Here is a 15,724-nt window from a genome sequence, read left to right on the forward strand (position 1 = left end):
TCAACTGACCATCCGTGATCGCATGCCACACAACTCGATGCTCTCTCTCGAGCCATTTCAAATATGGCTACGAGGAGCAACTTGGACAAAGTACGACCATCTTGGATCTTGAATGGTCGAGATGAAAGAACACCTACATTAAAGATGCAAATTAAATGCCATCAATTATATTAATTTATCATTAAGAGTGTGTGTGTGTGTACACACACACACACACACACACATACACACACGTACATACACACACGTACATACATACATACATACATACATACATACATGCATGCATGCATACATACATACATACATACATACATACATATATATATATATATATATATATATATATATATCTATATATAGATCTGAACATCTACCAATTCATGCCATTATTTTAATCAATTCATTACTATGTACCTGTTCAAATGACATTGTTAGAAAATGATGACATTATCTAATGGTATCATAAGAACTTGCTTGGATATCTTGTATGAAATTAGCCATGACTCCAAAATCATAGGTGACTCTCCTTGAATGGATGTGGTCCACATGAAAATGCCATCCATGTGACCATAATGCACTATACTTTTTGTACTACAAAAGAACATGATTAAAACAATGAGGATGCATTTTGTAGCGATTGTGATCATAAAAACCCAAATTAAGTATAAAGTTAGAAACTTAAATAATCTCTCCCTCTTATTCTTTTTGCATTGGCCTCTTCATCTCTCTCCATCCATTTTTGCATCTTGGGACTGTTGAGGATACAAAACTTTTTGAATTTATCCCTTTTCTCTTCACTCATCTTTCTTTAAGGATGTGGTAACTCTAGAGGTAGGGGAAGCCAAAGAGGTCGTGGTGGATGGCAGAGAGGCCAAAATGCAAACAGTAATGTTGAATGCTACTATTGTGGTAAAATGGGTCATATGGCTAAAGACTGCTACAAAAAGCAGAATTACATTATGAATGGAAAATTATAGCAAGGCAATTATGCATCTTCTAGTAGATAGGGTGATGACAGAAATGAGCATCTATTTATGGTGCAGCACATGACCAATTCTGTGACAAGTGCAGAAGAACGAAATGATGTGTGGTATGTTGACTGAGGTGCATCAAACCACATGACAGGTCATGTAGAATGGATGCAGGATGCAAGGAAAATGGAAAAACCAGGATTTGTGGAGACTGGTGATGATACTGCACATCCTATTGTGCAAATTGGTAAAATTCCTCTGTCTATGCAGGATGGGAAAAAGAAATAACTGTCTGATGTATTTCATGTCCCGAATATCACCAAGAACCTAGTTTCTGTTGGTCAAATGGTTGAGCAGAGCTTCGAGGTCAGATTTAATCCTCATGGATGCTTTGTTGAGGATATGAAAAATAACGGTCACTTGATAGCAAAAGGAAAGAAGAAGGGCAAGATGTTTACATTGGATGCGGACATGCCTGAATTGAGAGTGCAACAATGTTTGCACATGGGATCGGTGTTGTTGCAAATATTGATATCTGGCATAAATGCATTGGTCATGTTAATGTACAACGACTTAAATCAATGCAGGCCCAAAATATTGTTGTAGGATTGCCTAAATTCAAGGTTGCAAAAATGCTTAAGGTATGTGAAGCCTGTCAATTTGGAAAACAGGCAAGGAAACCATTTCCTAGGCATGTTCAAGAGAGTAAGAAGCCATTGGAATCAATCCACTCTGATGTGTGGACTACTAAAGCTGCATCTATTGGAGGCTATCATTATTTTGTCACTTTTATTGATGACTATAGCAGAAAAGTTTGGGCGCATTTTATGAGAAAGAAAAGTGAAGTGTTTGAGCATTTCAAAGCTTTTAAAGCTATAGTTGAAAAAGAAACAGGATTGCACTTACCTACTAAGCATGATATGGATTTTTAGGAGCACGTAATAATAATAAGACCAATAGGCACTGATGATACTTAGCACGTAACAATGGGATTTGTCTTCGAGCTCAAAAATGCCTAAGGTCAGACGGAGGGGGAGAGTACCTCTCAAATGAGTTTGCAAGGTTCCTGCAGGAGCATGGCATAAAGCAACAATATTCATGCAGTCATACCCCAGAGCAAAATGGACTTGTAGAAAGGAAAAACAGGCATATTGGAGAGGTATCTCAGGCCATGTTAAATGAAAAAGACCTACCAAATTATTATTGGGCTGAAGCAGTTGCTACAGCAGTTTACATAATGAACAGGACTCCCACTGTAGCAATACATGGCATGACGCCAGAGGAGATGTATACTGGTAGGAAACCAGATATTTCTCATTTGAAAATTTTTTGCTGCATTGCCTATGTTCATGTGCTAGATGAATTGAGGTCCAAGTTGGATCCAAAAGCTGAGAAGTGCATCTTTATTGGTTATTCTCTACAGCAGAAAGGGTATAGATGCTATAACCCTTCTACTCGTAAGTTTACAGTGAGCAGAGATGTTGTTTTTGATGAGATGAGTAGCTGGTATAAACCACTAAATGTGATGATTGATGTAGATGCACAAAATGGTAATGCTGCACAGAATTCACAGCAGCAATCACAAAATATTAGTGGACCTGTAGTGTCATCTAGCAGTGGTTCACATAATTTGCCATGGATAGGCAGATTGAGATCAAGAGAATCTTCTCAAAGCAATGCAGATAGTGGTACGTAGGTATCATGAAAAGGAAAAGAGAAGGTAGATCAACCCATGTTTGATGTGAATGCAGGTCACTCTTATGTGGATGGTGAATCCAGTGGCTCAGAACAGAGCATTGATGATGAGTTCGGTATTCCTTCTATTGTTACACCTGGAGTAAGGAAGACCAGGGATGTTTTGAGAGCACCTGGAAGTGAGCCTATTTTGCACAGGTCTACCAGAGCTAAATATCCTGTGGATAGGCTGAAATATGATGGATTTACAGCCATTCACTATGCCTATATGGTCAAAGTGATATAGGAACTAGAACCGACTTCTTTTGAGCAAGCCATGGGAAAAGAAAAATGGGAGAAAGCCATGGATGAAGAAATGGATGCCTTGGAAGCAAATGCTACATTGGAATTGGTGCCTTTGCCTAAAAACAAGAATGCGATTGGCTGTAAGTGGGTTTATAAGGTGAAGCACAATGCAGATTGTTCTGTGAACAGATATAAGGCAAGATTAGTTTTCAAGGGGTATGCACATATGGCATTGATTATGAAGAAACATTCAATCCGGTTGCAAGGATGGCAACCGTAAGAGCAGTCATTGCTATGGCTGCATCAAAGGGATGGTCTTTACATCAGATGGATGTAAAGAATGCCTTCTTGCATGGTGATTTGCAAGAAGAGGTCTTTATGGAGCAGCCACCAGGTTATGTTCATGCTGTTCATCGTGAGTTTGTTTCAGGTTGAAGAAAGCCTTGTATGGCTTGAAGCAAGCACCTAGAGCATGGTCTAACAAGATAGGACAGTATCTTGTCACTATTGGCTTTCAAATTTCCAAGGCAGATTTCTCACTTTATGTGAGAAAAACAGAGAAAGGTATTATGCTGCTCGTCATTTATGTTGATGATTTGATCATCACAGGTGATAGTGATGAAGATATCCTTCATGTGAAAATGCTATTAAAGCAGAAGTTTGAGATGAAGGATTTGGGAGAGCTGCATCATTTCTTGGGCATTGAGGTGATTAGATCACCAAGTGGGATACAGCTCTTGCAGAGGCAGTATGGATTAGACATGCTGTCCAAATATGGGATGACAGGCTGTAAGCCTATTTTAGTTCCTTTGGAGTAGAATGTGAAGCTGAGCGTAGATGCAGGTGAGCTTCTAGAAGACCCTACTATGTACAGACACATAGAAGGAAGTTTGATTTATATGACTATTACCACGCCAGATTTGAGCTATGCTGTTGGATTGTAAGTCAGTTTATGCAGGCTCCAAGGAAACTGCATTTGGATGCGGCTAGATGCATACTCAAGTATGTGAAGTCCACATTACAATATGGACTATTTTATGAGGCTGGGGTTCAGATACAGTTGCATGGATACACTGATGCTGATTGGGCTGGTAGTATTTCTAATAGACGATCTACCAGTGGATATGTGTTCTCTTTTGGGAGTGCTGCAGTCACTTGGAGCAGCAAGAAACAGCCTACAGTTGCCTTGTCAAGCACAGAGGCTAAGTACAAGGGTGCATCAATGGCTACATGTGAGGTAGCTTGGTTGCATAAGCTACTCTATGATATGAATTAGGGGCCAGTTGTCATTTATTGTGACAACATGAGCAGTATACACTTGGCAAATAACCCAGTCTATCATGCTAGAACAAAGCACATTGAGGTGCATTATCACTATGTGCGGGAGAAGGTTTTACTAGGTCTTATTGATCTAGTTTATGTCAGCACAGAGGATCAGGTAGCTTACATATTCACGAAGGCATTGGGTGTAGAGAAGCTGCGCAAGTTAAGAGACCTGCTTGGCATGACCTGCTTGGCATGCAGCAATTGGGATTGAGCTCGAGGGAGAGTGTTGAGATATCGAGCTCCATTTGTGATATGCCAGGGTGACTGTTATGCATTTATGTCACCGACTTGTTAGCTACAAATCCGGTTGGCTATAGATATGAACATCTACCAATTCATGCCATTATTTTAATCAATTCATTACTATGTACCTGTTCACATGACATTGTTAGAAAATGATGACATTAGCTAATGGTATCATAAGAACTTGCTTGGATATCTTGTATGAAATTAGCCATGATTCCAAAATCATAGGTGACTCTCCTTGAATGGATGTGGTCCACATGAAAATGCCATCCATGTGACCATAATGCACTATACTTTTTGTACTACAAAAGAACATGATTAAAACAATGAGGATGCATTTTGTAGCGATTGTGATCATAAAAACCCAAATTAAGTATAAAGTTAGAAACTTAAATAATCTCTCCCTCTTATTCTTTTTGCATTGGCCTCTTCATCTCTCTCCATCCATTTTTGCATCTTGGGACTGTTGAGGATACAAAACTTTTTGAATTTATCCCTTTTCTCTTCACTCATCTTTCTTTCAATCCCTTTACTTTGGGGAACCTCGGCAATGACATGATCATCATCCTTGATGTTCCAATCATGTGGCATATCGGGATCCATGGATGCAAGAAACTCCGTGACGTATACTAATGACTCCTACACAAGCCATCCCTCTTCCATGCTTGCTTTGGGTCTAGCTCTTTTCCTTACAAATCCCTTCAAAGTTTTCATAAACTGTTCAAGGAAAAACATCCAACGGCTATGAATGGTTCCTACAATGAAAAATAGCCAATGGCTATGAATGGTTCCTACAATGGTGACCTCATCAACTATGTGTGCAAGCAAGTACACCTCAATCATCATAACGCTTGAGGGAAAGTGCTTCTTAAGCAAGCACATAGCTTGGATGGAGTCTACCTTAGCCCTCTCAATGCTCGATATAGAGGCAAGATCTGTAAGAAAATAATACATCTGTGCTCAACAGATAACAGGATCTCGTACGCAAGAGAGAAAACAAGATAGTATGGAGAATAAAAAATTTGATTACTATAGAACTGATACGATAGATGGTGCTGCCTCCCAACCGTGCGCTTCTGTGAAAGAAGCTTTGATGGCATGCTGGAAATAGTAGAAGACGGAGGCTGGATGCTAAGGAATCAAGGTTGCTGTAGCTAGTGATAAAATGGGCTTCACGAGCTTGCTCTTATATATCCTTGTTTGTAGTTTTCTCCTTGTCTTCTCAATTCGTTCCTTTGGAATGTTGCTTCCCCAAACTCTTCCTTTCACTAATTAGTTTTCTTAAAATGCTATTTTCCTCTCTTTTATAGGGCAATAAACCCCAATGACAAAACTTCGAGCGAGATCATCTACAGTGCTAAGACACATAAAGAACGTGCTTGCTCTCTCTCCTGTTTTTTTTTTCGTGCATACATTGGTTTGTAGCTAGCACCTTAAGGGCTAGCTGTAGTGATGGGCATATGAAATCTCCTATCTTTTCCTCTTCCTCTCTAATTTTCCCTCCTCTCTCTTCTTCTCTTTCCCTCCTCTCTCAATTTCTTCTGTCCGCTCTTTTTCTCTCCTCTCTTAATTTCTTTCCCTCTCTTTCTTTTCCACTCTTTCCCTCCTCTCTTTTCCTACTCTTCATTCTCCTATCCTTCTTTCACTTTTCCTCTTGTCTTTTCCCTCCACTCTTTTCCTCTCTTTCCCTCCTCTCTTCTGCTCTTTTTCTCTCCTCCCTTAATTTCTTTCCCTCTCTTTCTTTTCCTTTCATACTCTTTTCCGCTCTTCTTTCTCTCTTCTCTTTTCCTTCTCTCTGCTCTTTTATTCTCTCCTCTCTTTTCCTCTTATATTGTTTTCCTCTCTTCTCCAATCTTATATTCTTTTCTGCTCTTTCTCTCTTCTCTTTTTCTCTCTTATATTCTTTTCCAATCTTTCTCTCCTCTCTTTTCCTTCTCTTTGCTCTTTTCCTTTTCTCCTCTCTTTTCCTCTATTCTTTTATTTTCCTCTCTTATATTCTTTTCTGCTCTTTCTCTCCCCTCTTTTCCTCTCTTTCCCTCTTTTTCTTTTCTCTTTCCCTCCTCCCTTTTCCTCTTCTTTCTTTTCCTTTCCTCCTCTTTCTCCCCTCTCTTTTCTCTTCTTCTTTTCCTTTCCTCCTCTTTCTCTCCTCTCTTTTTCTCTCTTTCTCCCCTCTCTTTCCCTCTCTTTCTCCTCTTTCCCTCCCCTTCTTTATATATTTCTCTCCATCTCTTCTTTCTCTCCTCTCTTTTCCCTCTTTTCCTTCTCTCCCATCTTTTCCTTCTCTCCTCTCTTTATTTTCCTTTCCTCCTCTTTCCCTCCTCTCTTTCCATCTCTTTCCCTCTCTTTATTTTCCTTTCCTTCTCTTCTTTATCTCTCTCTCTCTCCATCTCTTCTTTCTCTCCACTCTTTTCCCCTGTTTTCCTTGTCTCCTCTCTTTTCCTTCTCTCCACTCTTTTCCTTCTCCCCTCTATTTTCCCTCCATCTTTTCCTCTCTTATATTCTTTTCTGCTCTTTCTCTCCTCTCTTTCCCTCTCTTTCCCCCCTCTCTTTTCCTCTCTTTCTCTCTTTTTTTCTATCTTTCCCTCCTCTCTTTTCCCTCTTTCTCCCCTCTCTTTTCCACTTCTTTCTTTTTTGCTCTTTCTCTCCTCTCTTTCCCTCTCTTTCCCTCTCTATCCCTGCTCTCTTTTCTTCTCTTTCTCTCCTCTCTTTTCCTCTTTCTCCTCAACATGATGAAGGGATGTTGAAGGGATGATGTTGGAGGTTCCAACATCATCCCTTCAACATCCCCACGACATGTGAGTCACCATCGAGATTACACATTGACCTTCACATGCAAGATAATCAAGCAAAGAATATTGAGTATGACCATCATAAACCATCTTCCTCATATGTTTGGAGTGTCATGGATTCAAACTAAGGCCAAAAATAGGACAGGCAAAGTACCCCTATGTTTTAAGTCCTACATATATGCATGCACAAATAGGTCATTAGACATGCATAGATCACACCACAATAAAGCATAAAAGTATTAATGGGCATGCAAAAGCACGTTATCATGTACTCCCCATATCCTGGATAGTCATGCATGGTGCACATCAAAATTCCCCTGATGAAAATGTCTGCGGCCCCCACCTCAAGGCTCTAGAAATATGAGACACGTATGCCCCTCCATAGGGCGTGCAGGTCCTCGATCAAGGGTGCCATGTACACGACCATATTTTTGGCCTTGTACTTCTGCGACACAAGTAGGGCAATCATGAGGTGTCCCTTCTTTATTGTTAGCCATGGTGGGATATTATAGCTCACCAAGACTATGGGCCATCTCAACCAAGATATAGAGCATAACCTGAAAGGGTTCACGCCATCCATTGTGAGCCCGAGATGTAAATTGTGTAGCTCCCTCGCCAAGTCCGGCCACATGTTGTCTATGTGCTTCCAAGAAGCACAATCTGCAAGGATCCTCAAAGTGTCATAGGTGGACCGGTGTGTAGCAAGCATGCCATGTCATTAGTTGTGCAATGGACTTGCATCTCAACATGTGTTGTATTCTGGAAAATTGGGACGATGGGAAAATGTCTCAAGACCTTTACTAGGATCATCTCCCTAAGCAAGTTTGTAGCATTGTGCTGCACACAGGGCCCGAGCAATTAACAAAATTGCCATACTCATGATGAAACAAAATACAATCATTAGGGCAAGCATGGATGGTGTCATAATCCATCCTAATCATCGTCAACATCTTCTTCACTTCATAAACCATCTTCCTCATATGTTTGAAGTGTCATGGATTCAAATTAAGGCCACAAATAGGACAAGCATGGCACCCCTGTGTTTTAAGTCCTACATATATGCATGCACAAATAGGTCATTATTCATGCATAGATCACATCACAATAAAGCATAAAAGTATCAATAGGCATGCACAAGCACGTATCTACGCACTCCCCATATCTTGGATAGTCATGCATGGTGCACATCAAAATTCTGTATGCAGCCCGCCTCATGGCTCTAGAAATATCAAAGACATGTATGCCCCTCCATAGGGTCTATAGCTCCTCAATCAAGGGTGCCATGCACACGACCATATTTTTGGCCTTGTACTTCCCCTACACAAGTAGGGCAACCATGAGGTGTCCCTTCTTTATTGTTAGCCATGGTGGGATATTGTAGCTCACCAAGACTATGGGCCATGTCAACCAAGATGTAGAGCATAACCCGAAAGGGTTCATGCCATCCATTGCGAGCCCAAGATGTAAATTGTGTGGCTCCCTCAGCAAGTCTAGCCACATATTATCTATGTGCTTCCAAGCAGCACAATCTGCAGGGATCCTCAAAGTGTCATCAGTGGACCAGTGTGTAGCAAGCATGCCACATCATTAGTTGTGCAATGGACTTGCATCTCAACATGTGCTGTAATCTGGGGATGATAGGAAAATGTCTCAAGACCTTCACTGAGATTGTCTCCCCCAACTAGTCCCGTCTGTGGCATTGTGCTCCATACTCCGGGCAATTAATAAAATTTTCATACTCATGTGATGAAACAAAATACAATCATTAGGGCAAACAGGGATGGTGTCATAATCGATCCCAACCATCATCAACATCTTCTTCACTTTGTCTCTAGAATTGGTTATGGTATTTGGGACAGGCAACATCTTCTGGAGCAACCTATTACAGTTTGCATATCTAAGAAACCTTGTGAATGAGATAGTAATTAATTAAAGCAATTAGGAGTGAGATACTAAGATCCGAACATGATTCGCACTAACCTCATGAAGGCTAAGACACTTGTGTCTAACCATCCATACTTTGCTTGCAAATTCAAGAACAAGAGGCAAGCTCATAGTTTTGTTATCCTCGCACCATCATATAAGCATGTTGATCCCAAATATTGCATCATGGTCTCATGCTCAGACATCTCACCCCCATGTCCCGTGGTGTCTCCAAAAATAGAATCCATCATGTGCACCATACCCTCATCCTCCTCTAGAGGATCATCGCCAAGGTCATCTTGCTTGAATTGTGGTGGTACGGTGCACCCTAGGGAGCCAACTACTGTTAGTAAGAAAACCTATCAAAATCTTGAGTATGGGATGAATTTTTCCATGAGTAGAAATTATTCAAATTAACATGGTTGTGTTCTACATTAAAAGAGCTTTAAATATGTTTTTACACCTTGAAATTTGGGTAACACATGCAATAGTTACATTAATTTGAAAGGAGATGGGTTTTCATATTTTTTGTTTTATCCCCCCTCATCTAAAAGACCCCCCCCCCCTTGAGCCTCACATATTATGAAAAATATGTACAGATCTTTGAATCTTGCATATTTTTCAAGGTATATACTTTATATTTTGTCGGAGGGGGGACATGAAATTTTCATATTTTTCCCATGCATATTCGAAATATTTTAAGGAAGTCCATGCATATTATATATGGACCTTGTCCCCCCATATAGATTTTGGACAAGGGCAGTAACATATTTCATATTGAGTTGGTGCCTAGGTGGTGCACGTGCACTCTCGCTACTCTCCTCATCCTGTATAATGATGCAAGGTTGGTGTGTGCAACATGCACATAATATAAATTTCCATGAATCACTCAAATATCATTCATTTACCAATGATGCACTAGTATGACAACCAATATCCTCTTCTAGTGGCGCCTCTCCATACATCTGTATGTGGCGCATGACAATATGGCAGTAATGACAAACCCCTCACCTGCAATGCGTGCAAGGACAAGGCAATCTCTAACGAAGCTAATCCAAACTCTTGGGAGGTGCCCCCCTATCTGATCTTCTATCACTACTCATCCTCTCCACCTGAACACATCGAAAACCATCCCCCCAAGTCAAGTCAAATACCCAAATCCCCGAGAACCCTAAACCCCATCCAAATTCAGTAAACCATGAACACCCCCGAAACCCCCCTTAAATCCCTCCTAAATCCTCTCAAGTCCCCAACACCCCCCAACCCCTTAAACCACCCCTAAATTACCTCAAACCCCCTTACCCACCCCCTAAACCCCTTAAACCCGTATAAATTCCCTAAACCCCCAACCCCCCCTCGAGCCCTAAATCCCTCTAAACCCCAAACACCCCGGGCCTAAATCCCCCCTAAATACCCACAAACCATCCAACATCTCTCAAGCTCTCCCAAAAAACCCAAACCCTAAACCCCTAGAACCCTTGTTTTGTTAGTATGGGTGTTGATATCGACACTGGTACTGACACCTCTACTATATATACCAACCTTGATACCGATGGCATCGGGTGACCAAACCCCATGCTATTCGTGCTACAATGCCATTCATGTTTTAATGCATTCTCCTTCCTCGCTTTTGCTTTCAGCTCGTACCCACGACCCTCGCCTCCTCGCTCCTCTGTCCTCCTCCCCCCTCTCCATCCTCTCCTAAATTTTCCCTCTCCATCTACAAGACTTGTTGCAACTCCCTCTCCACCTCAACATAAGAATTCCTCTCATCTACTTCCATTCCAAGTTTTTGTGGTTTCTTTGTCTTTCTTTCTACCTCTCCTCTAGTTTCGCTTCTTTTCTCTAAAGTTTGTCTCCTCTTTCCTTTTCTTTCTCTTAAGAAAAAAACAATACATGAAAAAAAATCATGAAAGAGAGGAGTATGAAAGCTCTACCTCTTGTTTTTGTGCTTTGTCCTTGTTTGTAGGCTTCTCTTTGTCTTCTCAATCCATTCCTTTGGAATGTTGCTTCCCCAAACTCTTCCTTTCACTAATTAGTTTTCTTAAAATGGTACGTTTCCTCTTTTTATAGGGCAATAAACATGAAACACAAAACTTCGAGCGGGATCATCCGGTGCTAAGGCACATACTTTCTAGCCAAGAACATGCTTGGTCTCTCTCCTATTTTTTTTAGTGCATACATTGGCCTGTAGCTAGCGCCTTAGGCGCTACCTGAAGTGATGGGAGTAGGACCTCTCCTATCTTTTCCTCTTGCTCTCTAATTTTCCCTCCTCTCTCTTCTTCGCTTTCCCTCCTCTCTTAATTTCTTCCGTCCACTCTTTTTCTCTCCTCTCTTAATTTATTTTCCTCTCTTTCTTTTCCGCTCTTTCTCTCCTCTCTTTTCCTACTCTTCTTTCACTTTTCCTCTCGTCTTTTCCCTCCTCTCCTTTCCTCTCTTTCCCCCCTCTCTTAATTTCTTTCCCTCCGCTCTTTTCTCCTCCCTTAATTTCTTTCCCTCTCTTTCTTTTCCTTTCCTACTATTTTCCTCTCTTCTTTCGTTCCTCTTTCCATTCTCTCTGCTCTTTTCCTTCTCTCCTCTTTTTTCCCCCCTCTCCTTTCCTCTCTTTTTTGATCTTATATTCTTTTCTGCTCTCTCTTTTTTGTTTTCCTCTCTTATATTCTTTTCCGCTCTTTCTCTCCTCTCTTTTTCTCTCTTTTCCTTTTCTCCTCTCTTTCCCTCTCTTCTTTTATTTTCCTCTCTTATATTCTTTTTCAGTCTTTCTCTCCCCTCTTTTCCTCTGGTTCCCTGTCTTTCTTTTCTCTCTTTCCCTCCTCTCTTTTCCCTCTTTCTCCCCTCTCTTTTCCTCTTCTTTCTTTTCCTTTCCTCCTCTTTCTCCCCTCTCTTTTCCCCTTCTTTCTTTTCCTTTCCTCCTCTTTCTCCCCTCTCTTTTCCTCTTCTTCTTTTTCTTTCGTCCTCTTTTCCTCCTCTCTTTTCCTCTCTTTCTCCCCTCTCTTTCCCTCCTCTCTTTCACTCTCTTTCCCTCTCGTTCTTTTACTTTCCTCCTCTTTCCCTCCTCTTCTTTATCTATTTCTCTCCATCTCTTCTTTCTCTCCTCTCTTATCCCTCTTTTCCTTCTCTCCCCTCTTTTCCTTCTCTCCACTCTTTCCCTCCTCTCTTTCCATCTCTTTCTTTTCTCTCTTTCCATCTATTTCCCTCTCTTTATTTTCCTTTCCTCCTCTTTCCCTCCTCTTCTTTATCTCTCTCTCTCTCTCTCTCTCTCTCTCTCCATCTCTTCTTTCTCTCCACTCTTTCCCCTCTTTTCCTTCTCTCTGCTCTTTTCCTTCTCTCCGCTCTTTTCCTTCTCCCCTCTATTTTCCCTTCTATCTTTTCCTCTCTTATATTCTTTTCCGCTCTTTCTCTCCTTTCTTTCCCCCCTCTTTTCCTCTCTTTCTCTCTTTTTTTGTCTCTTTCCCTCCTCTCTTTTCCCTCTTTTCCACTTCTTTCTTTTCTATTCTTTCTCTCCTCTCTTTCACTCTGCTCTTTCCCTCCTCTCTTTTCTGCTCTTCATCTCCTCTCTTTTCCTCTCTTTCTCCCCTCTCTTTACACCACTTTCTCTCTTATTTTCATTTTCTTTCTTTACCTCTCTTATTTTCTTTTCCTCTATTTTCGTCTCTTCTTTCCTCTATTTTCGTCTCTTCTTACAAAGGAAGATAAAGGAGATATTTCACAAATGTACTCAACGCAGATATTTCTCAAACTGGCTTTTTAGAAACATACAACATAATTACTTCTTATATTATAATATATATATAAATACATTTACTTATTTAATATAATTTAAATTATATATATAAATGAATAAATCTCTCTCTCTCTCTCCCTCCCTTCTCTCTCCCTCCCTCCTATTATAACCTGTTTGTTTATATATAATCCGCTAGGTCTCAAGGTTGGGCGCTCTCTCTCTCCAACCTTGAGACCTAGTGGAGCGGGTCTCTAGCTCATGGTAGACAGATAAAGGTTTTCACACATAGAGTTACCTCCTCTTGATAACCGTCACCATCTAACCTATGTAATGGAAATGATCAATACAATCAATTCATTCGATCTATGAGCACGACTGTGATTTCTACAAGAATAAGAATTTACAAGAAAATTCAAACTATTGGATACATAGTGAGGCTCTGAATTATTCGCTCGTTGGCAGATGCAATATGTGACTACTGCCGTTGTGTTGTGATTCTGCGCCTCATGTCAGCTGCAAATGCATGCAAATTATCATGAGACGATCCTCCCTCTCCAATCGTCCGAATCGCTGCTTCTTTCAACCGAGTAACGTTGCTGCGATACAGTTTACCTTGATCACCTTCCATAAGAGTTTTGACTGCATTTTCCACGCTCATCTTAGTTACAGATCCATTAATTTCATCTCGTTTCAGTTCGAACCCAACTGCCCACACATGCTCGATTAGCCAGGCTGTGGTTATCTGCTCAAAATCAAGAGGCATTCCAATTAGAGGCACCCCAAAGGAGATGCCCTCTATCGTGGAGTTCCAGCCGCAGTGCGTCAAAAAGCCTCCCACAGATGAATGGGCCAGTACTTTCAACTGCGGAGCCCAACTTGTAATCAAGCCTTGTGCTTTCGTCCTTTCCAAATACCATTCCGGGAGAAGATCGGACAATTTGCAGCCTGCATCGGTTTTGATAGCCCAGAGGAACGGGTGGCCGCTGCTTTCGAGGCCGAACGCGACTTCGTGAATCAAATCCTCGCTGGGAGATACGGTAGTACCGAAGGCAACGTAGATAACGGAGGAGAGAGCATGAGAATCGAGCCAATCTAGGCAGCTCTCATCTTCTTTCCGAAACTGCATTGCCCCGATATCGTTCATATTAGCGGTAGAGGCATCAACGGTCACAACACCACGAGAGAGAAGAGGACCAACAGCCAAGACTGAGAGGGTTTGCTTGAGTGTCTGAATGGGTTCAGGCTCCAAATCATCGTAGGAATTCAAGAGGATCCAGGAACACTGGTGATCGCGCTCAAAATGGCGAAGAAAACTGTTGAAATTAGGCTTGGTGTCCCCTGCGAACTGAGGAATGATAGGAAGGTGATCGACTGGTAGCGGTGGGATACCTGGGATACAGGTAATCAATTCCTGGGAAGACTTGCTGCCATTATCTGCCAGACAAAGCACATTCAGCGAAATACATACGAGGTTCTACCTGCAGGCGGCGCAGCGTGGTCATTCAGCTAATCCACTGGCAAAAATTGTGTTAAACCAGACTGAAAATATACGCAGCGAATCGAAAACAAGTAAAGACTCCAACAAGGGTGAGAGAGAGAGAGAGAGACAGAGAGAGAGAGAGTGAGTACCGGCTCTAAGAGGGTAGTAACCTTTGGAGAGGAGCAAACGCGTGTAGGAGTGGACGAGATAGGCCGAGGCGCTAGAAACAAAGAAGGCTACGAGAGGGATGCCGAACTGATCTGCGAGGTCGTGCGTCCAGGAAAGAAAAGTATCAGAAATGATGCAGGAAACCGGCGGGCGGTGCTTCTGAAGCTCAGCGAGGGCGAGTGCCAGAGAGCCGGAGGCTGCCATGCGGGTGACGGCGGTCCAGGCGACGAGGTGGAGGGGGCCGAGGAGGTCATGAGGAGAGAGATGATCGGGGACTACAAGGAAGGAGAAGGAGGGGGGTTGATCCTTGATGATCAGTGGGAGTACGTGCTCTGGGAGGAGGAACGTGATTTTGAAGCCGAACGAGCAGGCCAGAACATGGGCAAGATTCATCAAGGGTTTCGTGTGGCTCTCCAACGGTATAGGAAAACACAGTGCATGAGGCTCCTCCATCTTTGGTGCCCACAAATGTTTCGTTTTATAGAGATATATGTACATTTTATAGGAATATGGGCACCCGGATTAAGATGTGCGCTTCAACTTTAAAAAAAGGTTATAGTTTTTTGGAAATCTATCCCATGGAGGTTTGGAGGTGAATTAGCGGCGGCGGTGGATGGGCGGGTCATCACTCTGTAAACATGTAAAGTAGCAGGCTCGTTCATGGAAGGGGATTTTAAAATTTGGAGGTCTTACAGGCTCTTTGCAGACAAGAGGGGGTTTTAAAAATAGCTTATCTAATATAACTATGAGATGTACATGTAAGGAAGGGACCTTTAAATTCAAAATTACAACATGTATATGTACTTCCAGAAGAGGGGTAAACAATCATGGGAAAAAAATGTAAATATCATAGGGGTATTTTAAATGCGTGCTTGGTCGTACATGTTTTATGCCGGATTTTTATAGAGTGACTACCTCGAGCTCGGGGGGGGCTCTCATTTCAACAACTTCCGTGATTTTGCACATGGTTTTGATATAAAGGGACACATGAAAAGTCATGGGCCTCATAAATGGTATCACGTGGATGTTGCCTATGTAGTATGTGGTGGAGGATACAAACAAATTATGTGTGGATATGGATGTACACAAGTGTGTGGTGCATGACCCAAATGGG

The 15,724-nt window shown here is 41.7% G+C and overlaps 1 protein-coding gene across 1 annotated transcript; it reads right to left on the bottom strand.

Moving 5' to 3' along the window:
• Positions 1-13,364: 13,364 nt before the first annotated feature.
• Positions 13,365-14,912, bottom strand: LOC147901760 (UDP-glycosyltransferase 85A3-like). The gene is made up of 2 exons (XM_087375296.1): positions 14,592-14,912; positions 13,365-14,396 (listed from the first exon to the last, which is right to left on the bottom strand). Exons 1-2 carry the CDS (start codon positions 14,812-14,814, stop codon positions 13,438-13,440), a joined length of 1,182 nt encoding a protein of 393 aa, XP_087231422.1. The 5' UTR covers positions 14,815-14,912; the 3' UTR covers positions 13,365-13,437.
• Between the last annotated feature and the right edge of the window lie 812 nt (positions 14,913-15,724).

Source organism: Dipteris shenzhenensis, chromosome 5 (genome assembly GCF_047967505.1).
Source record: "Dipteris shenzhenensis isolate YYH24624 ecotype China chromosome 5, Dip_SZ_1.0, whole genome shotgun sequence".
In the NCBI taxonomy this organism is placed as follows: Eukaryota; Viridiplantae; Streptophyta; class Polypodiopsida; order Gleicheniales; family Dipteridaceae; genus Dipteris; species Dipteris shenzhenensis.

Coding starts and splice junctions, on each gene's coding strand:
- LOC147901760 (XM_087375296.1), bottom strand. CDS start 14,814: ATGGCAGCCTCCGGCTCTCTGGCACTCGCCCTCGCTGAGCTTCAGAAG. Junction 14,397..14,591: donor TTACTACCCTCTTAGAGCCG/GTACTCACTCTC, acceptor TTTGTCTGGCAG/ATAATGGCAGCAAGTCTTCC.